General features: G+C 39.4%; 1 protein-coding gene across 18 annotated transcripts in view; it reads left to right on the top strand.

The window, feature by feature from the left end:
* The window catches only part of Cdk5rap2 (CDK5 regulatory subunit associated protein 2), a 193,924-nt gene that overhangs the window by 18,004 nt on the left and 153,993 nt on the right, over positions 1–21,927 (top strand). For all 18 annotated transcript variants that reach the window (XM_087182824.1, XM_087182822.1, XM_087182819.1 and 15 more), the window contains exons 4-6: positions 11,664–11,774; positions 15,020–15,096; positions 21,565–21,688. In XM_087182824.1, the coding sequence (XP_087038950.1) occupies positions 11,664–11,774; positions 15,020–15,096; positions 21,565–21,688 (312 nt within the window). The remainder of the gene's footprint in view (positions 1–11,663; positions 11,775–15,019; positions 15,097–21,564; positions 21,689–21,927) is intronic.

Below are 21,927 nucleotides of genomic sequence, written 5' to 3' on the forward strand. Positions count from 1 at the left end.
AGAAGTGCCGTGATGTGTAGGTACAGCATGGACCGGAGGATGCTGAGAGCTGGGTTTTAGATCTGGCCTGGCCACTTCCTGACATGAGTAGCTGGCCTCTAGATCTCAGGTGTAAAGTGGGGCTACAGTCGGTTATGTGAGGATTTCATGAGCTATGGTGTGGAAAACACCTAGATGATGTCTGCTGTATGGTGTGCACTCAGCAAATGCTAGCATCTCCTCTAATCTGAGGTTCTCTTCACTGTAGCCATTACCCCTGGGTTCTGCCACATCAGATTTTACTTTCTGCTGATCCTTTTATTTTTTTGACCTTGAAATTTATCCCTAACTTCTTGTCATGGCCCAGGACATGCCTAGGTGCTGGGAAGCACCCTATCTCTCTGAGCTCTGCATGCTCCCTGCTTCCCTTGTGCATTGTGCTCCAGACACACACACTGCTCTTCCTCAACCACACCCAGCTTGTTCCTGTGCCTGGCATACCCTCTGTCCCCTCTTTTGACTGTCTGGCTTCTGGACCTTCCTGTCGTAGCTTTAATGTGACCTGGTTAAGGAGATTGTCCCTAACTCCTTTCCTTAACTCACTGTTCCCTCTTCTACTAGGCATTTGACACCCTTTCTATCAAGGATCTCCCAACTCTTTGCCATTATGTCCTGATCTGTGTACTTGTTTAACATTTGTCACCTCTGCTGTATGGCTAGTACCCAACACAGAACCCAACAAGGTGATAGACGCTTAATAAATACGTGTTGATTGAATGAAAGTGTGACCTTGTATGAGAAAACAAGCCTCTAAGTTTTGATTGCTTTATATATAAAATGGGAAAAGTACTACTTACATCACAGGCTTGTAGTGAGGATTAAATAGCATGCCAGGATAGTCCCTGCCATACTAGGTCTTCAGCAAACAGGAGGTGGCTGTCGTGGTTATTGTTAATCAAGTGGCTGGAGACAGAGTAGCCAGGGGGAGACAGACTGTAAGGAGGACAGGTCTTACAGACCCAGAGTCACAGGAGAGGAAGCAGTAATGAGGCAAGGTGAGGCTAGGAGTGGGGAAATGGGGGAGTCTGGAATGAGGCAGGAGGACATGAACCAGGTGTGATGCAGACCAGTAGAAGAGCTGAGGATCAGCTCTGTAGCTGGCAGAGTGAGGGTTGTGGCCACTGTCTGTGAGGCTCTTTGCAGAACACGGGGCCTTTGCAGAGTCCAGAGTCCAATAGCTGGGATCACATGTAGCTTACTGATGGTGGGGCTGTCTGCTAAGTGTCAAAGCACAGGGGTTCATCTGTGTAGTAGGAGGCCTGTTTCATGGACTGAACTCTCTGAGTTCCGGTACCTCTGCATGTCCTGGCCATGCCCTCCAAAAAACCCGGCCAGATGGCAGGCTGGGCAGTGTAAATTTTTACAATCTTTTTGAAGGCCATTTGGAAAGAGATTTTGATAACCATAAAAATAAAATTACTCTTGAGCCCAGTAATCCATTTTTGGGAAATTTATCTGAAAGAACCTGGTGGATTGAAAAAGCTATTCACGAAGGTGTTTGTTGCTATGTAGTGTATAATTGTGAAAAATTTGCAACCAGGGAAATTATGTTTTACCTTTATCATCTCTTTTTTGACTTCTTGCAACAAGCTTGTGTTGAGGGTATTTCACAGATGAGGAAGTGGATGTTGAAAAGATTAAATGATTGTCCGTGAGCTTGGTTTGATGGAGAAACTGAAAGAAGTCAGATGTTAGATCTTGTCTTTCTGATTGCAAAGCCTGTATACTACACTTTCCACAAGAGCACACCAAATCTGCAAATGTTCAGTAGAGAAATGGTTAAATAGTTGACTGCCGGTCAATTCAGTGGAATTTAGTGTAGTCATTTTAAGTGATAATTATGTGAATTCTGCAGCATCATGAAAATGCTTGATATAATATTAAGTGAAAGCAGTGGAATGTACAAATTTACTTTAATTCTACAGAACATGTATATTCATGAGAAAAGGCTGAAAAGCATATGCAAAGAGGTGATTTCATAAGGTAGTTATGTTCCAAGCATCGTTTGAGGTTCAGTTTTAAACCTCTGCTATTGGTACAGTATTGTTTGTTAGTAAATAGATATTTGCCTAGTAACAGTGTTCTTGATGATTTGAAGACACTGAGGAGAGTACTGGCATCTGAAACTAATTCCAAAGCATCCTCCTCATTTTACTGACTCACATGGCTGCTGTTGGGGGAATTATCTTGCAGTATTATTTACCAGAGATGAACTTTGGGCAGCAAGAGAGTATGGTCTTTTGTTGTGTCTATGTGAGGCCTAAATTTTTTTGTGCTTGCAAAAGAGGGTAAAAAAATGAATTGTAACCCAAAGATGTGCTTACTGAGGGCTTACGTGAGAAATGGCTTTCTTTTTAAAGCTATGCCATGTTTACTGCTTGCTAGGTGCCAGGCTCTGCCAGGTGCTTTGCTCATTTAGTTGTCACAACACCCCTGTGAGGTAATTGATTTTATCCTCATTTTATAGATGAGCCAACAGTGGCTCAAAGCTGTTAAATAATCTTCTTGAAGTCACACAGCTCACAAGGAGCAGTAGCTGGGAGTTTAGTCAGTTACTGCTGACCTCAGAGCCTGTGCTCCTGGCCCTTGTCTTGGGAGAAAGATGGCCTAGTAGGGGTAGTTTCTGCTTTAGAGCTCCCTGATCTTGCAAGCCAGTGAAACTAATAGAGTTAGGCACCTTGCTTCAAATTCAGTTGAAGCAGGGTTGGTTGGAGTTATTCTGATTCTTTTTTATGCTGTTAAGTTTTTGTTTCTCTTCCTTTTTGGATGGAGCTTGAGGCTGGGTGTCTTAGTTACTTTTCTCTTTGCTAAGACAAAATATCCAACACCTAAAGTTAAAGTGGGGAAAGGTTTATGGTAGCTCACACTCTGTGGAGGTTTCAGTCTGTAGTCAGCTGGAGCTAAGGCAGGGGGGTGTGGCCGAGGGGCATCCTAGACGAGAAACAGTTCATGGCATAGCAGGCCAGGCAGAAGGCAGCAAAGCAGTGAACAAATAAGCAGCTTCTTTCTGTCCCTTTATGTGCCATCCAGGGTACCTGCCTTTTGGGTGGTGCCACCCACAACCTGGGTGGGGTACTCTTAATCCCAGTATCATACATGGTAATCCAGCCACCTTTGAAACTCCCCACCTGTCACCACGTGAGGCTTTACAGGGACATCTAGATATAAGCTGTAACACTAGGCAAGGCTTTTGACAGACAATGGGAGTAGGAAGAAGACAGAACAAATGACTAGCAACCTACCTCTAATCCTCCCTTCTCTCCAGCCTCAGAAAACCCTACCCCATAATCATGTTGGGATGGTTCCGATTTCAGATGGCTGCAGTTCCACAGTAACACTTGGGTTCCAAGGGCTGGAATGTGGCAAACACAGCCTTTGCATGAGCTTCCTTTCGAGCGTTCCATTTCTAAGTCATATTTGGTGGGTTTTATATTTTGGGGTGTTTATTTCTACTGTGTGGCAAGCTGTTTTTGGTTGTTTCAATTCAACTGAAAATTTTTTTCTTTGAACTTGTTTCTTTTAAAGGAAAAGGACACATGAAAGAAACATTAATATGGCTTAAATTCTTATGCTGTGCTAAGCACCATACTAAACATTCTGATTCATTTATTTTAATACTTGTAATGGCTCAGCAAGATAGGTATTATTATAATCAGCTTTTCATAGCTAAAGGAACTGAGGCCAACAGACAGTGAACTTGACTAAGATCATATAGCTGATAAGGTAGTGTGGATTGTGTTAATTCCTCAGTTTATTTATTCATTTAACAAGTGTTGGTTGAGCATCTACTATGCTTTAAATACGGTGCTAAACCGTTGAAATAGTCGTGAAAGATTAAGTCCTTGCCCACAGAAGTAGATTTTATTCATGTAACAAACATGATAAGAAATAAGAAACAGGCAGGTAAATAAGATACATACAGATTGTGAATAGCTCTAGCCAGAAAATAAGATCAGTGTGTTAGAATGACTTGGTGGGAGTGGCAGAGATGGGGACCACTTCAGATTAGGTAACAGGCAGTGACATTGGAGCCAAGATGGAAGGGGTGAGACCAAGCCACCTGGCAAGTGGTGCAGGGAGGGCTTTGTAGGGAAACAAGGGCCTAGCTTATTTAAGGGCCAGAAGGAGAATGTTGAGGCTAGAACACTAAGCAGGGAAGAAAATGTTCTCTGATGAGGCTGGAAAGGCAGGTAGGATACACCAGATCATACACCACTTTGTTTGATTCCAAAGAATGATGGGGAAAAAAAATGGAGAGTTTAAGCTGGTGAGTGATGTGGGCAGATCTGCCTGACTAAAGCTTATGGAGCTCTCATTACGTCATAAATACCCAAGTGTGTCTGTCCTATCTCTCCATCCAGCCATTGGCTGTTTAGTAACTGTCTCATGTTTCAACTAGAATTTAGAAGATAGATATGGTTCCCCATCTCTTACAGGTGGGCAGGAAGGAAAGCAGTAACTGTTGGCACAATGTGGAGTGATCATTTCCATGACAAGGAGAGTAGAGGGTGTGTGGAAACATTGAGGAGGGTCCCCAGTCCAGCCAGAGAGAACTTTGAAGGAAATGATATTAAGCAGAGAAATGACTGGCCCCTATGGGTAGGATGGTGCTTGTATTTCTTTTTATTCATTTGGGCCTATCTGGTGTTTGTGTGACCTTCTGAAGCCATATTTGCCATTTGCATAATTTTTAAACTTCTTTACCTATGAATAGGAGAAATATTCTTTCAAGTGTTGCTAAGAGTTTTAGCATTGTGTACAATGAGGGCCTTCTAAGCAACCACCATAAATATTTTATGGTAGCTGACTAATAGAGTAAGGTTTCTCTTTATAGGAAGCATCTGGTGGGATAGACTTTTTTTGTTTGAATGAATGTTTTATGTGCTGTTTCCTTAAAACATTTAAAAGGAGACTTTAATGAACCTACCAGTGTTTCTTGAACTGTGCTTGTTAGCAACAAAATTGAAACCTTAAGTATTAACAAGAGGCCAAAGGCAGACAGTTTGAAAATATACTGAATGTAGAATATGCTTATCTTTTCTTTTATCCAGTCCTAAAACTATGTTTATTAAAAAGAATATTATATGCTATTATTTTTTAAAATGCCAAAGAAATATCTGATGAGTATATATATGTAGAAATGTACTATTATCCAAGTGTAGCTATTCCTATTTTGCCGTATGTCATTTTAGTTATCCTTTAAGTCAACCTTAGTGAGATATAATTTGCATAAAATAAAATTCACCAGTTTTAAGTTTTGGAGAATATTGACACTTATCTCCTCTCTTGTAACTACTATCGTAATAAAGATACGTATGATTATAGTTTTTTAGTATGTATGCACTGTTGTAGGCTCATGTAACCATCACCACAATCAGAATATAGAACAGTTCTATAATACCAAAAAATTCTTGTTTTTTTGCCTCTTTGTGGTTAAACCCTCTCTTTGTTCCAAACCTCTGGCAACTGATGTTCTGTTTTCTTCATCCCTGTAATTTTGTTTTTCCCAGAATGTCACATAAATGGAATCATACAGTATGTAATCATTTGAGGCTGACTTCCTTCTTGCAGTAGAATGTTTTTGGAATTCATTCATGTTGTTTTATCTATCATGGTTGCTGGGTACTGTTCCATGCTATGGCTCCAGACTGTTTATTCATTCACTCTTGGAAAGACATTTAGGTTCACTCTACCTTTTAGTGGTTGATAATAAATCTATAGTAAATACTTGTGTATGGGTTTTTGTGTGAACTTAGGTTTTCACTTTTTTCAGGATAATATGTAGAAATAAAATTGCCAAGTCATATGGTAAGTGTAGGTTTTTGGTAGGAAATTGCCAAACTATTATGTGGTGTGGTTGTGCCATTTTACATTTCCATAAACAGAGAAGGAGAGTTCCAGTTTTTTCCACATTCTCATAAGTATCTGGTATTGTCAGTTTAAAAAAATTATAGTTTTAGTTTGGACTTCTGTAAAAGCTAAGGCTGTTGAAAATCTTTGCCATCTGTGTATCTTCTGTGAAGTTTTTATTCACATCTCTTGCCTTTTTTTCTCCAGGAAAAATTGATTTGTTTTGGTTATTTCCTTGCAGTTACATTTTGAGAGTTATTTGTATTCTAGATGCAATTCCTATTTTAGATATGTGATTTACAAATATTTTCTCCCTGTGTTTAGCTTGTCTTTTCATTCTCTTAACTGGATATTTTTTCAGACCAGGTTTCACATTTTAATGAAGCTAGTTTATTGATTTTTTTTTTTCTCTTAAGGATCATGCCTTTGGTGTTATATCTAAAGAGTTCTTTGTCTTACTGTACATTCCAACAGTTCACTCTTATAGTTTTTAAAACTCATGTAGTTTTATATTTTACATCTAGATCTGTCATCTAATTTGAATGAACTTTTGTTTAATGTGTGAAGTTTAGGTCAAGATTAATTTTTGTAAAAGGATGTCCAGTTGTTTCAACACCATTTGTTGAAAATAAAGACTATCCTTTCTTCATTGACTTGTCTTTCCATCTATGACAAAAATCATTTTGGCCATATTTTTATGGGGCTATTTCTATATTTTCTATTCAATTTCATTTCATTCTTCTTTTACAAAATTGTTTTGATTCTTCTAAATTTTTTTGTTTAAAGTAAATTTTATAATCAGCATGTCTGTATTTACAAAAAACCCTGCTGGGATTTTGATTGGAATTGTGTCAAATCTATAGATGAATTTCAAGAGGATTGACATCTTTATTAAATTGAGTCTTCCAACCCATTAATTTGTGGAGCATATATTATGTGTTTTATTAGATTTATACTCAAGTAATTCACTTTTCTGGAGCTTGTATAAATGGCAATTTTAAAAATAATTCAGCTTATGATTGCTTGTTGCTATTATATTGAAATATGATGGATATTTGTATGTTGACCTTGCCAAATTTACTTAAGTACGAGGAGCTTATTTTGAGTACTAGGAGCTTATTTTGTAGATTCATTGTGTTTTGTTTCTTCCTTTCTAATCTTAATGTCATTTCTTTTTCCTTTCCTCATTGTAATGTCTAGGATTTCAAATACAACATTGGGTAGAAATTGTGAGAGTGGATCTCCTTATTTCTAATGCTAGGGGAATAGTGGCCACTTTTTCATCTTTAATGAAATATGTTATCTGTAGATGTTTGACTTTTTTTGTAGATGTGCTTAGCAGGTTCCTTTAATTCCTGGTTTGCCTGAGGGTTTTTTTTTTTTTTTATGAATGGCTGTTGTGTTTTGTGAAATGCTTTTTCTGCATGACTAGTACATTACTATTCAAGTTATCTTTTTTTGGGGAAAGTTTTAATAATCGGTGGCTTTCAAGGAATTGGTATGTGCATAGTGTTATTATTCCTATATTATTTTTAATTGTCATGGGCTCTGTAGACCCTTTTTCATCCTACTGAGCTATACCTCCAGCACTCTTTCATTCTTGGTGTTGGTAATTTGTGTGCATCTTCTTTTTTCTTTAGTAGCCTTGCCAGTGGATTTTTATTAGTTTTTTGATCATCTGAAATAACCTACATTTAGAATTTATTTTTCTGTTTTCTATTTATCTGATTTTTGCTCTGATGTTTATTATATCCTTCTTTCTCCTTATTTGGCACTTATTTCAGGAGGACTAAATTGTTGATTTTAGTCCTTTCATTTCTAAAATGTTTGATAGTATGCATTTCCCCCAAGCATTGATTTAACTGCATAATGCAAATTGTGATGTATTGTGTTTTCACTTTAGTTTAATTCAAAATGTTGTCTAATTTCCCTTGAGGCTTTCTCTTTGATCCGTGGATTGTTTAGAAATGTATTGTTTAATGTCTCAGTATTTGGGGATTTTTCAGTTTTGTTATTGACTTTTAGTTTAATTGTATTATGGTAAGAGAACATAGTTAGGTTTCATTTCTTCCAAATTTGTTAAGATTTGTTTTATGACCCAGGATATCTTGGCAAATGTTCCATGTTCACTGTAGTTATTGGATAGTGTTTCATAAATGTAAATTAGATCGTGTTAGTTAATAATATTATTTTTCAGTTCTGTATTCTTGTTGATTTTTGGTTTACTTCTTCTATGGATTAATGAGAGAAAAGTATTGATGTTTCTAGCTGTAATTGGAGATTTGCCCATTTTTCTTTTCAATTCTATTAGTTTTTACTTTATGAATTTGAAGGTAAGTATAATGTTAGGCATGTGCACATTAGGTTTTTTTCCCTTCATTATTATATAATGTGCTTCTTTATACTTGAATAATTTTCTTTGTTCTGAAGTCTACAGTTTCTGATATTAATAGCTGTGTTAGCTTTCTTTTTCTTTTTTTTTTTTTGGTACTGGGGATCGAACTTGGGACCTTTCGCTTGTGAGACAGGCAGCGGCACCAGTGAGCTAAACCCCGGGCCCATGTTAGCTTTCTTTTAGTTAGTGTTTGGATGGTATATCTATCTTTCTTTCTTTCTTTCTTTCTTTCTTTCTTTCTTTCTTTCTTTCTTTCATGGATGGAACTCAGGACGTTGTGCTTGTGAGGTAGGCGTGGTGCCACTGAGCTAAATCCCCAGCCCTAAAGTAAATTCTGATGTATAGCATGTAATTTTTTTTCTTTAAATTTGTTGTCATAGTCTCTGTATTTAAAGTAGAATGTTTAGTCCATTTACACTTAACGTACCAATGTGTTGTGATTAGACCTATTATTTTCTTGTTTTCTTTTTTTCCTTCTTCTGTTTCCCTGTTCAAACCTCTTTCAGATTATTTTACCACTCCATTTAAATGTCTCTGGCAAGTTTTTCAATATATCTCTTCATATTGTTTATTTAAAACTATTAACAAATTTTAATGATTACTTTAGAGATTACAAAGTACCGATATAAGTATACCTATACATACACGTTTAACTTTTTTATTTTACCATAAGGAAAATGTTACTACTGCCTATCTCCAATATATATTATTTTAACATACATTGAAAACTCCACTAGACTATGTTGTGGTTTTGTTTTTGACTACCATACATTTTTTAAAGAATTTTGGGCTTTTCATTTGAATTCCTTCTTTGGGTAGCTCCTCAGATATTTGCCATTTGTTTTTCTTTTCCTTCCATTTCTGAAGTTCCACAATTCCTTTTGTTATTATTTCTGTTCAATCTGAAGAACTTCCTTTATCATTTAAAAAATTTTTAAATTAAATTAATTTTATTTTTTGTTCTTTTGAGACAAGGTCTTGGTATTTACTTCAGGTTAGACTTCAATTCACTGTGTAGCCCAGGCTGGCTGTGAACTTTTGGTGATCCTCCTGCTCAGCCCCCTGAGCCCTGGTATTACAGGCATGTGCCACCATACCTTGCTAATTTCTTTTTATAGCAGATCTATTGCTGATGAATCCATTTTATTCCTGCATTATAAGATGTCTTCATTTTACCTTTGTTCCTTAAGGATAGTTTTAGTAGATATAAATTTCTGGCATAACAGTTTCTTTTCAGCCCTTTAAAAATGTTGTTCTACTGCTTCTGGCCTCTGTGGTTTTGATGAGAATTGGGCTGTCACTTGAATCATTGTTCCTTTCCCCATATGTAATGTGTCATTTTTCTCAGGCTGATTTTGAGAGTTGCTTTTGGTCTCTGTGGGTTATCCTGTTTGGTACTCGGTAAGCTTCTGTATGTTTTATGCCTTTTTCCAAAATTAGGAGATTTTAAATTATTATTTCTTCTAATATTTCTTTCTTCTATTTATCTTCTATTTTTTCAGGGACTTGAGTGAATGTTGGACCTTTGGGTATTGTTTCAGATGCTATGTTGAGTTTTTCAAATTTTCTTTTTCCTGTATTTTTGTACTGAATAACTTTTCCTCCTCACAAAAACCTGTAAGGTTGACTTTATTATCCTTATGTTAGAGACGAAGAAACTGAGGCTTAGAGAGGTAGCATGTCCAGGGTTGCAGCATGAAAAAATTAAGATTGACCTTAATATTGTCTCCAAAGCCCCTGGTGATTCTGCGTTAACACTGAGAAGTAAGCTTGGCTAGTGACTTTGTGAATGAAAAGGGAACAATAGATGCATGATTTATAGTGTGAGCAGACACACTAGATTTAGTAAAATACCATCAGCACTTGTCACAATTAAGACAGTCTTAGAAAAGGTTGCACATGTCTGTTATTAAATTCATTTGATTTTTTTATTTAGGAATTTATATGGTATAAAATATAAAGGTAAGGCCAGGCATGGTGGTGCATGCCTGTAATCCCAGCACTTGAGAGATTGAGGCAGGAAGATTGCTGTGAGTTTCAGGCAAGCCTGGCCTACATAGTGAGTTCAAGACCAGCTTGAAGTACATAACAAGACCCTGTCTCAACAAACAAACAAACAAGATTCAAAAGGTAAAAAATAATATACAGTATATTTCTCAGTGTATATCATTATATCAAGTCAATAAGCATACATTCATAGCTCAGCCCCCATTTTGGAGTATGCAGTGAATTATTTTTTCAGTCACGGTTTTGTACGAGATCATTAAAACTGACTCCTTCTGTCTAACTGAAACTTCATACTCTGTGATCAACACTTTTATGTTCTCCATTTATATCCTCTTCTCCTGCCTTTTATTTAAATGATAACATACCATAAATAATAGTTTATATCAGTGATCTTAAACCTTTTAGAGCTTTCAGTGATAACAAACAGCTGGCTGAGGCATACATACCATAGGTTCACCACCACTGGTCTATATTATAGTGTTTTCACTTAACAACACATCATGGAGATAATTTGCTGTATGAGTATACAAAGTGGTCTATCTCTTTTTAAAAGTTCTATAATTATCACCAAGTGGATATACCATAACTTAACCGTAGATTAGTTGACTTTTAATAATTTAAATTAATCACGGAGTATTGGACTTCAAAACCTTTTTGAAGTATTGCATACCTACAGGAACACACACATATGTGAACAGGTCAATGAATTATCAAACAAAACAAAACCCACTCCTACAACTATCACCATCAACAAGAAATGGAACATTATCAGCATCCTAGAAGTCTCCTTCCTGGCTCTTCTCAAATGCCACCCACTCTTTCTTCCCAAAAGTAACAGTCATCCTGGACTATTTTCAAGTTTCTAAATTGCAGTGATACTTTCCTTCTTGTAATCAATAAGTCCTCTGTGAGAGGATATCTTGAAGCTGAATATATATTTTTCAGTGATCTTTCATCTAATATGTTTAATATTAATGATTCTTATGTGAATCAGTTATTACTATGGAGGTCATATAATGGTGATTTTCTGTTTTTATTATTTTTCTACATTTATTAACTGGATTTCTTCTGTGAAGAAGAGATTCCCCTCTTCTCTTCCCTTTCCTTCCCATCCCATCAATGTGGAGCCATGAATTCTTTCTTTAGTCAAACATCGTTCACTCCTGTCATTATTCATTATTCTAAATGTGACTGGTGGGAACCACTTAATTCTTCTGGGTGGTATAATTGTACCAGAGGTAAGCTCTCTCTAGTGTTTAACATTTGAATCCATTTTGTAGCATTGGAAGCTATGGGGATTAATGTGGGTACTGTTTGTTAGATCCTCTGCCTTTTGTTTACTTTAGATAACCCTTTTGTGCTTATGTTTCAGCAAATCACTGAGTTGAAGAAAGAAAACTTTAACCTAAAGCTCCGCATCTATTTCCTTGAGGAAAGAATGCAACAGGAATTTGCTGGCCCCACTGAACACATCTATAAAACTGTGAGTGGCCCACATCACTCTGCTGTTCCTTTTTTTCCCCTCCTAGTCATTCCAAGCAGATGCTTGACTGATACTTGCTTTCAGAGTTAGCATGAATAGGTAGAGCTGCTCTCATCTAATTTGGATTGATTATGAGAAGTATAAAGATATTAGGATGACCCTCGTATTAATCAAAGAGGCACATGATTAATTTTAAGGAAGTCACAGAATTCTGTTTCACTGTCTTTATTTCAATTACCTGTTTATAATTATTCATTATTTAGAAACAGACAATGGATCCTTAGAATGGCTTTGGAATGGATCCTGTTAACCAACTAACTGGGGTAACTTTAGGCAAGTCACTTCTGCTCTCTGGGCTTGCTTCTAGAGTTGAGTGATGATCCCTGTGTCATAGGGTCATTTGTGTGGATTAAAGTGAAATGACAGCTGAAAAGCTCCACGCACAGTCTGTGCTTGACATTTGTCACCACTGTCTTAGGGAGGCTTCCTTTGGCCGCCCAGAGTTCAGATTGTCAGTTTTTCTGTGGTTTGACTCTTCTGTATTCCTTTGTGCTTGCCTAGAACTGTCAGAAAAAGAGTCTATTCCTATTTGAAGTCTTAACCTGGAGGTCTTTGTCTGAAAACAAACCTTGGTTCTGAAAGTTGAATAAAGAACTTGGCTTTCTTGAAAAGACATAAGTACAAACAATATTTTGGTGCCCATTTCTTAGCTTTTTCTGGTAGATTAGCCCTTGGACTGAGAATAATTCTGTCTTTTGTCCTCTGAAGTTTGTACCAGTGGAAACTTTTGAAGGGAGAAAAAGAACTCTCCTTGAGTTTCAGCAGAGGAGTTTAAATGGACTTTTCTTGAAGAAGGATTTTTCTGTCCTGAGCCTTTTCAAAAATTGAAAAGCTCCCTTGTCCCTGAAGGCACAGTTTTTTTTCAGTGAGGGGGTAGGAAGACAATGAGGATGTTTCCTTTTCCAGAAGGGTGTGGTGATGCAATTAGAATTGCAAGGAAAACCAGTGGTTTAAAGCATTTTATAAGTATGTGTAAGTACGTGGTCTTGCATCTCCGAACTGGGCTGGTAGGCAGCTAAGCTGTGTCCATTAGCCACTGTGTCAGACACTATCTTGGGTGTTTGTGTGGTTGCCATCTTGTTGTAATTCTCAGGACAGCCCTGTGCGGTGGAGATTATCCTTATATTGCAGGGAGAAAACCGAGGCTCAGGAAGATCAGTAACTTACTAGATGTCAGATAGCCACTATGTTAGGTGGATTTTGAGCCCAGATCTGCCTATCTGTTTGTACTATGGTACTTCAGGTATTCTTTTCCATCATCTGACTAGATGGCAGGATTTAACTACCTGCCCTTCAATTAAGTTTAGGGTAGGTGCACAGAATTCAAAAAACTGACAGCGTACAATGAAAAGATGTTCTCTCACTCTTGGGTCCTAGATCTAACCAATATTATTCCTTTTACAAAGGAATTTCATGTTTATACAAAGAGGTATGTGATGATGGGATATTGTCCTTGAGCAAAGTAGTCTAATGAACATGTTAGTTTTATATTCTTTTTAAATTCAGTAGGTTGAGGTACCAGTTGATTTGTAGGAAGACAGAGCTCTTAGAATATATAGATAGTATCAGCTCCAACCCTGAAGATCTTTGCCCTCGTGAGAGCTGGAAAAGGAATCATCTGGTTAAAGGCCTCTCTGCAGTTTTCACAGAGCATCTTGAAGTCATTTTACACTGCCACTCAGTATCCTTTGTGCAAAGGTCAGTTTCTTCTAGAAAAAATTCTGCCTCATACCTGATTTCTTTAGTTCTTGTTTGACAGTAATAAAATAATCAAGGCTTTTCTCATTTGCTGGCTTATTCAGTTCTCAAATCTCCAGTGTTGTGTGGGCCTTTTCACTTGATTCTTGGGGAATCTGAAAGGTGTAACATTACTTTCCTACCTCCTGGACCTGTGCTTCTGAGGACAGGCAATGTCACACCTTCAGATTTGTGTTTGTTGGTAGCATGAAGGCAGGACCTATGCCTATCCTGTTCACTCCACTGTCCTCAGTGCTAGGCATGTCACAGATGTTTGGTAGGTATGGAGGGAAGGAGTGAATAAATGAGTGTGCACTAATTTACTACGATCTCTTCTTGAACTTTGTACCCTGGACCTTCTGGTCCTGTGCCTGTGACCTTTCCACTCTGGCCATGTTTTTGACTCCCAGGGCTGCTTGGGTGGAAGGAGGGAGGCATGGCCTTCGAGACTGTAAACTTTACTGGAAATGTTATTTTTATTTAAAATAATACATGTGTTATAGAATAGAATGTAAAACTGACATGAATTATTAAAGTAGGAGAATTCAGAGAAATCTTAGATTTACAGCAGTCCTCTCCAAACCGTGTACCCAGACCCCTGTCTGTACTGCATGAATCCATCTAGTAGTCCTCCTGGGGTCCATTTGTGGGTTAGTTTGAGAAGCCTACAGTTGCTGCACTGTCTCATGTTGCATTCCATCTGCCAAAGATTCTGTCTTTGGATTCTCACAAGAGTTGTAAGCCCAGGGCCATGTGTGACTCCCTTTGTTTCAGTGAGTTAAGAGAAGACAGTTAGTTGGAGAACACCATGGTGTCCTTTAGAGATAGCTTGCCCTATTCAGTTGTGGCTGGTTTTTTTTTTTTGGTACCGGGGATCGAACTTGGGTCCTTGTGCTTGCACAGCAGGTGGCCAAACCACTGAGCTAAATCCCCAGCCCATTTGTGGCATTTTATAAATGAGTCCCCTGAAATTTTATACTGGAATGAGACAGGCCATGGTGTGGCCTCCCACTTATCCATTATTTTTTTTAAGCTGTAATATGTTCCCACTGCTGCAACCACCACATGCATGATTGTAAACAACCAGAAATAATTGCCTTGGAATGGTAAAAGCAAAGTGTAAATTTGCTTGGTGGAGGGCAAACCATTTTTAAATCAGCCTCACTTGTATGACATACATGCCTTGATATTTGAATGCTCTGGCTGTTAGGAGCTTGGAACATTTACATAATTGTTCCAAGTCTTGAGAAATCCAGGTCTTTCTTTTGAGACTACCAGTGTTTAATAATTCCCTTTTTCTTGTGCCTTGAGGCTAACGAGGGTTTTGAATCTAACATCTGCTATTACAAGCACTGCATAGTCTGTGCTGGAAGTGGTTTGCCCACTATGGGCATTTGTGTGTCTTGTATCTTACACTGTTTCTTTTCTTTTCTTATCTTGTGTGGAAGAACATTGAGCTCAAGGTGGAAGTAGAAAGTCTGAAGCGGGAGCTGCATGAGAAAGAGCAGCTGCTCATCAAAGCCTTGTGAGTACTTGTCATCCTGTCAAAAACTTGGTCTCAAGGGTTCTTGTGGTAGCTACGAGGCTGGTCACTGACATAGAACCAACTGCATTTCTAAGCCATTGGTTTTCCAACTGGCCTTTGAGGACCCCTCAGGAGGTTTTACTTTTTACTTAATTACTTATTTTGCAACTAGCTTTTAAAGTACAACACACTAGATGACGAGGACTTAAGTGTACAGCATGATGGATTTTCACAAACCGTGTATGCCACGGAGTCATCACAGGATCAGGAAGTGGAACCTTACCAGCCCTCAGAAACCCATTTTGTGCTCTCAAGAACTTACCCTTCCCCCCAAGATAACCACTGTTCTGATCACTGTCACTATGATTGCTTAGTTCTGTCTTTTTTCAAATTTTATATAAATGAAATTGTACAGTATGTACTCTTTTGTGTCTAGCTCCTTTCCTTAGCAGACTATTACTGAGAATGAGAATCTACATTTGGTTTTCTTGTCAAGTCAGGTGTATCTGAGGAGGTCCTGAAAGGTGAGGCAGGGAGGCAGGACTGGCTTCAGTCAGAAACTGTTGTTAAAAATCTGTTACCTGTACTAGAGTTCCTTGTAATGGTTTGTTTGAAAGGTTTGAATGGTTTTTTTCTTTTATTTAAAAAATTTGTAAATGAGTATTTTCATTAATTAGTTCATTTACTTAGATATTCTTTGAATAACAAGCAGAGTTTAGAGAATACAGCCCATGGACCAGTTGGTTCTTCATTCATTCATTACCATTGATTATGTAATTACTTGTGCCACACACTGAGAATCTCCCAGAGACTGCTGAGAAGTATGTCACACCCGTAGATTAGTGGCATGTAATGGAGGAACAGCCATAGAGGCATGTATGGGAAAAATGAGGACACCAAAGCATGCTCAGTTGTGCTCAGTTTTCCATTATACATGGAAACCCCAACTCACAAGGGCTTCTGTGCATTCCTCAATACCAACACACAGGATGGAGCATTGGTGGGCTTGTGTACAAGTTTGTATGTCCAGCCTGCTGTTGAAGGCCTATTGTGATCTGATTAGATTTATTAACTTCTTCAGGAAATATTTGTTAAGTAGGGTGAGAGTAGAATAAGAGGGTTATCGACCTGCCTCTGCCCGGGGCTGCCCTTGAGCTTATGTGGAAATGCTTCATTTATCTGGACAGCAGAGCTTCTGCTGGGTGTGGTGGGCCAAGAGAATGGAGCCTGGGTTAGGGCACAGCTGCACTGCTCTGGACCAGGCCAGGATAATTCCTTTCACTGCCACAGGGTCCAGCAGCTGGAAGTTGGCCTATGTTGGCTTTGAGCAGATTAGAGGCCCAGGCTTATCTTCTGAGTTATGCTGAACTTGGACACATCGTATTTTCTGAATGAGTGGATGAATTAATAAATATAGTCAGATTAACAAGGTTTTTTTTGGTAATTTTCTTTGAAGCACATCATTCTCTGGGCAGTGAGGCAAATCAATTTTACTAGGCCTAAAGACCAGTAATAGAATTTGATCTGTTTCATACTAATTTCCCTGCCTGCTGCAGGTCTTGGCTGGGAGTTGCTTTTAGCTAAGCATGTACATGTGGAAACCCCAACTCACAAGGGCTTATGTACGGGCCTCAGTGCCAACACACAGAAAGGAGTGTTTTGGGGGCTTGTGTACAAGTTTGTGTCCAGCCTGCTGTTGAAGGCCCTTTGTGATCTGACCAGCCTTATTAACTTCTTTAGGAAATATTTATTAAGTAGCTACTGTGTGCTGCACCGGACAAGGTTCCCAGGGATACAGTGGTGATTGACACAGATGCATGAGGGTTACTTATATTCTAGTGGAGGTGATGGTGATAAAATATCTGCAATAACAAATGTATGCATAGAAATTGGGAGAAGAATTATCAAGAGAAAAATAAAGGGTGCAATGAGAGTTTACAGCTGTGGGAGTAGATATATAGACACAGATATGTATCTATACATAGCAGGGAAAGTGTCCCTGTGGAGGTGACATTTGAGATGAAATCTGAGTCATAAGTTGAAATTAAGAAGGTAAATGGATGAAGTCTTCAAGGAGAAAGGAATGTCTGAGGAAACATGAGAAGACTAGAACAGTCATGGTTTTGGTCTTTATCCTAAGATCAAGTAAGCAAGTGTCACTAGCAAGAAGTTTTGTTATTGAAAAAGTCGCTCTGGATGCTGGTGGGAAGTGGATCATAGAGGAGCCTGAGTAGAGCCAGGGAGATGAGTTAGGAAGCCAGCCCAGGGGGGGGAGGCGAGAGCTCACTGTTGGAGTCAGTGGGTGGGTGGGAAGGGAAGACATTTAGGAAGCACAATCAGCAGCCCCTGGTGTTGCACAAGAAGGGGGATGTCAAGGATGACTCCTGTCCAGAGCTGTGTTTGAGAATGTTTGGAGTGACTTTACCTCTCCACCATCTCAGCTTCCTCTCCACCATCTCTTTGACCCACATGCAGCTCAGAGACACTCCAGCTTTCCTTTTCGCTGCTGCTGTGACTTTGGCCCAGCAGATCTCTTTCTCTTCTCATCCCGCCCAGCCCAATGCCTTCCCATCACCTTACCCTTTGTAAAGGTTCAGACACACACAGCTTCCCTGGCCCACACCAGTCTCTCCACAGCCTTCTCTGGTGTGCAGTGGCAATCCCATACATGTAGTGCTTTTCAGTTTATAAAGCACTTCACATCTATTTGCATTGCATCATTATCCTGGGAGCTGGGGAAATCTCAAGGAATCCCCTCATTGTGTAGGGAAGGAATGCAGGCCTGGTGAAGGGAGGAGCCATGACTCCGAGCCAGAAATGTCAGAACTGTGACTAGAACACAATTCCCTGATGCCTGGCCCAGCACCAGCTTTCATGTTCTGTTTTTTAACTTTCATGTGTAGATGTAGTATATGCACAGTATCTCTGTATGCCTGTTCAATGACAGCGTCTACCCTATAACTGCTAAATGTGCCTTTCTGTTTGTCCCTAACTACCCAGCACCCACAGCATGTCTATGGTCGATACTTGCTGATGGAGAATATCTTTATTAATGTAATGCCTTCAGCTCCATTTTTCAGTGTTAGGATTTTTTGGTATGTGATCTTTCATAGGAAAATAAAACAACTTGTCCTTGGAGAACTATGATTAGGATGAAAAGAATCCAGAGGAAATGTTGAGGTAACAGTGCTAGTGTTTATAGAATGTTCTTTCTTGGTATTGGGTGGAAAACTGGATTAAACCAATTTCCCCTTAGGTCTTACTATGTGCCTTGTCTCTTGGACCATATTCTGCAAGAAAAGAAAGGGTAAGGTGGTACATGCCTGTAATCCCAACACTTGGGAGGCTGAGGCAGGAGGATTGCTGCAAGTTTGAGGCCAGCCTGGGCTACATTGTGAGCTTAATACCACCCTAAATTACATAGCAAGACTGTCCCAAATAACAGACAAACAAACAAACAGGCCAGAAGGTGAAACCACCAATGATTAAGATCCACTTGGTCTCAAACTTAGCCCCTGTGCCTAGCACACGCTTTATTGCATTTGATCTTCACAATTAGGTGAGGCAGTCTGTGTTCCCATTTTCACGAAGAGAAAAGTGAGGCCCAGAGGAGGAGATGAACTTGCTCAAGCTGGTAACTTAACTGGGTCTGGTCTGGCTGCAGAACCCATTCTGTCCTGGGCCAGGGATTCAGCTCAGTGACACCGCGCCTGCCTCGAAAGCCCAAGGTCCTGAGTTCGATCTGTGGTACTGGAAAAATAAAAAAAGAGGCTCATAATAGAATCCATTCTGCCTTACTGTGAGGCAGACATATTTGCTTGTTGGTTTTCTGTTATTATATTTGTCAGTTACAATAAGGGTACATTAAAAACAAAAGCAGTCATATTGTTGGGAGTAAATTTTATCTCTGCTGCTTTAAAACACACAAAAAAATAATAATTCCATTAGCATGAGGAAAATTGCACCATACTGCTGAGTATAAATTTTATTGCTACAGTAAGTGAAAAATACAAAGATGATAAATGAAAAGTTGGAACATTTATTATTGAGAATGTATTTTATTGGTATAACTAAAACACAAACAAACTGAATAATACCAGTAGTTGTTAAAAATTGTAGTCAGCCTCTTGACAGTGGATGTGATTCAGCCCATAATACGCCAAGGTTTGATCTGGCTGATTGTTTGCCCTTTGCGGGTGGAGGGGTGGGTAGGAGTCACAGAGGGGAGCTGTTTTAGAGAGGGCCCCATTAAATCCCAAGGCTAAGACATTTGTGAATGTGTAGCAGAAATTCAGGAGTAGAAAAATCCTGTTATCTCCCGCTTGGAAAGGAGGGGCGGTGTTTGTCTAGAATTCCTTTGCCTGTCTGTTGTGCCCCTTCAGGAGTTACAGAAATGACGATGAGTCATTGTGAATCTGTGACAGCACTGATCCAGAGTGAGCCAAGGGAGTGGGGCTGAGGATACTTAGTGGCATTAATCAGGAAGTGGACATGGTGGCCCTGGTTCTGGCCAGGAGATGATCTGTTTTCAGCTGAGACCCCAGCAGAGGGGTGGCAGGTGGCCTCTCTCAGCCGCTCTGTGTGGCCAGTGTCGCCTAGGCCTCAGGGGAGTGGCCTCCTCGCATGCAGAGCACTCAGATTCCACATGAAGAGCCTCGTTGTGTGTTAGACATTAATTCTAAGAGATAATCTCATTTTTCACATGAGGAAACTGAGGTATAACAGGCAATTTACTGAGGCTGGGTAATTTACCCAGAGTCACACTGGGGATAGAGCACAGCAGGAATTTAGAAGCAGATTTCTCTAGCGTCAAGCCTGCGTTCTCCCTTTCCATCGTTGTTCACAGTGAATTCCATTAGTATGATATCACAACACTGGGGCCTTTTGAAGCTTTGCTGGCAAAAGGAAAAATGGATGTGAATAAAGTATTTGCAGATGACTCCTGTTTGAGACTTGGATGGCAAGTGTGGCCCTCTTGATTTTCCATTGTTCTCATTAAAAAGTCCGTGTGGCCTGAATGTATGAATAGGTAACACAGCTCTTGGTTGGGGAAATTTTATATACCTCTAAAGTAGGGCACGAGAGGCTCGTGGTGAAGAGATTGTTTTTTCTGTTGCAGTTTTTCTGAGAAACTAGCTTTAGGTGGAGCCATTTCCTCTGTTATCCTGCTTTTTGGAAACCTGCAGTCATTTAGTAATCTGATGAGGACTGCTTAGAGTCTGAGTCTGAGACTCTCATCCAGCAGTGTTTTACTTTCCGTGTCAGTGAGTGTGGCCCTGTGTCTGTTGGTGCTGTCCCTAGCACGGATTGTCATGCAGAGAGAATATTCCAGGTGCTGCAGGGGGTGTGCCCTATGCATTTTATGGTTCAGTAGCAGAGTGTAGAAAGCTTGCATAATCTCCCTTCTTTGTGCCCTGAGTGGTAGCTTGTGCTCAAACAGATTGTGCTGACGTTAAAATGCTTTCCCCTCCGGTTGGTACAAGATAAAGCGTACAGACCCTTAATCCAGCAGATTTATTTTTGTTGCATATTGTTCCTTTGCAAGTCAGTTTGTCAAATCACCTTTCCTCCCCCACTGGTACAAGTGAGCTTTATTGTAAGCTTCCTGGTGGGATATTTGGCTATAGGGAAAGTGACCCAGTGACTCTTGTTCTAGGAATTTATCCTAAGGAAATCACTGGATAGAAGACATACAAGGATGCTTTTATCATAGCACTGCTTATTATATTAAGCAGTGACACTAATGCTTATTGAATGGTTGCTTTGTACCAGGCACTGTTCTCAGATCCGTTTGAATTTTATCACACAGATATGTTAAATCAGAAACAGTGTAAAATATAGGAAATTGATTTAATAAATCATATATATTTCATACAGTGAATTAATGTGTAGCCTTTAAAATGATGTTATAGATTTATATTTATTGACACAAAAGAATGTAATGTATTAAGTAATAAAATGAGTTCACTGACATATACTAAATGGTTTTAATTCTGTGGAAAATGTCTGAAAGGCTATATAATAAAATATTGACTTGACTTCCTGAGTGACAAGATTACACATGATTCCTGTCTTTTTATTATCTATGTTTTAAATTATAAATATTAATTTTAAAAAAGCCTGGCTCAGGAAAGTGGGAGAAATGACTAACAAATATCTCCTGTTGGATGTGAGGGTGATCTGGCTGCAACATCTGTCACCCCGTTGGTTGCCAGGGTTGATTCGGCTGATCTGGCTGGCTAGGCAGGGGTCTCCTTCTCCCGCAGTGCTCCCTGAGGCTATGTACTTGGTTGAAGTGGACGACCACCCCCGATAGATGAGGGCTGTTTTCTTGGCCAAAGGTGTACAAATAGCTGCTCTCTACTGCTAGGACCTCCAAACAAACTGTCAAGATACAAACATCCCCCGTGTCTTTGGGCCTGTGAGACTGTCACCTTCATGTGTTTTGCCCTTTGCCTCTTTCTGCAGCAAAGCGGTTGAGAGCTTGGCTGAAGGGGGCGGCTCTGAGATTCAGCGGGTGAAAGAAGATGCTTGGAAGAAGGTGCAGCAGGTGGAAGATCGCCTGACCAAAAGGATACTCCTCCTAGAAGGGGCAAGTCTGGAAATCCAGAGGGCTCTGTGCTTCTTACACTGGGTTAATAATGGGAGGAACACAATCTTATTCCTTTTTCATAAACTGTTTCAGCAGAAACAACAGCCCCCTCTCCCTTACTGAGTGTCTCCTGGGCTCTGGCCCCATTTTGGACATTTCACATATGTAATTTATAACCCTTTCTCACACCCTGCAAACTGACCACTGGTGTCTTCATTCCCATGGGAGGACACTGAGGT

This window comes from Heterocephalus glaber, unplaced genomic scaffold (genome assembly GCF_053883595.1).
Source record: "Heterocephalus glaber isolate CG9 unplaced genomic scaffold, H.glaber_assembly_v1.0 deba00001479, whole genome shotgun sequence".
NCBI lineage: Eukaryota > Metazoa > Chordata > Mammalia > Rodentia > Bathyergidae > Heterocephalus > Heterocephalus glaber.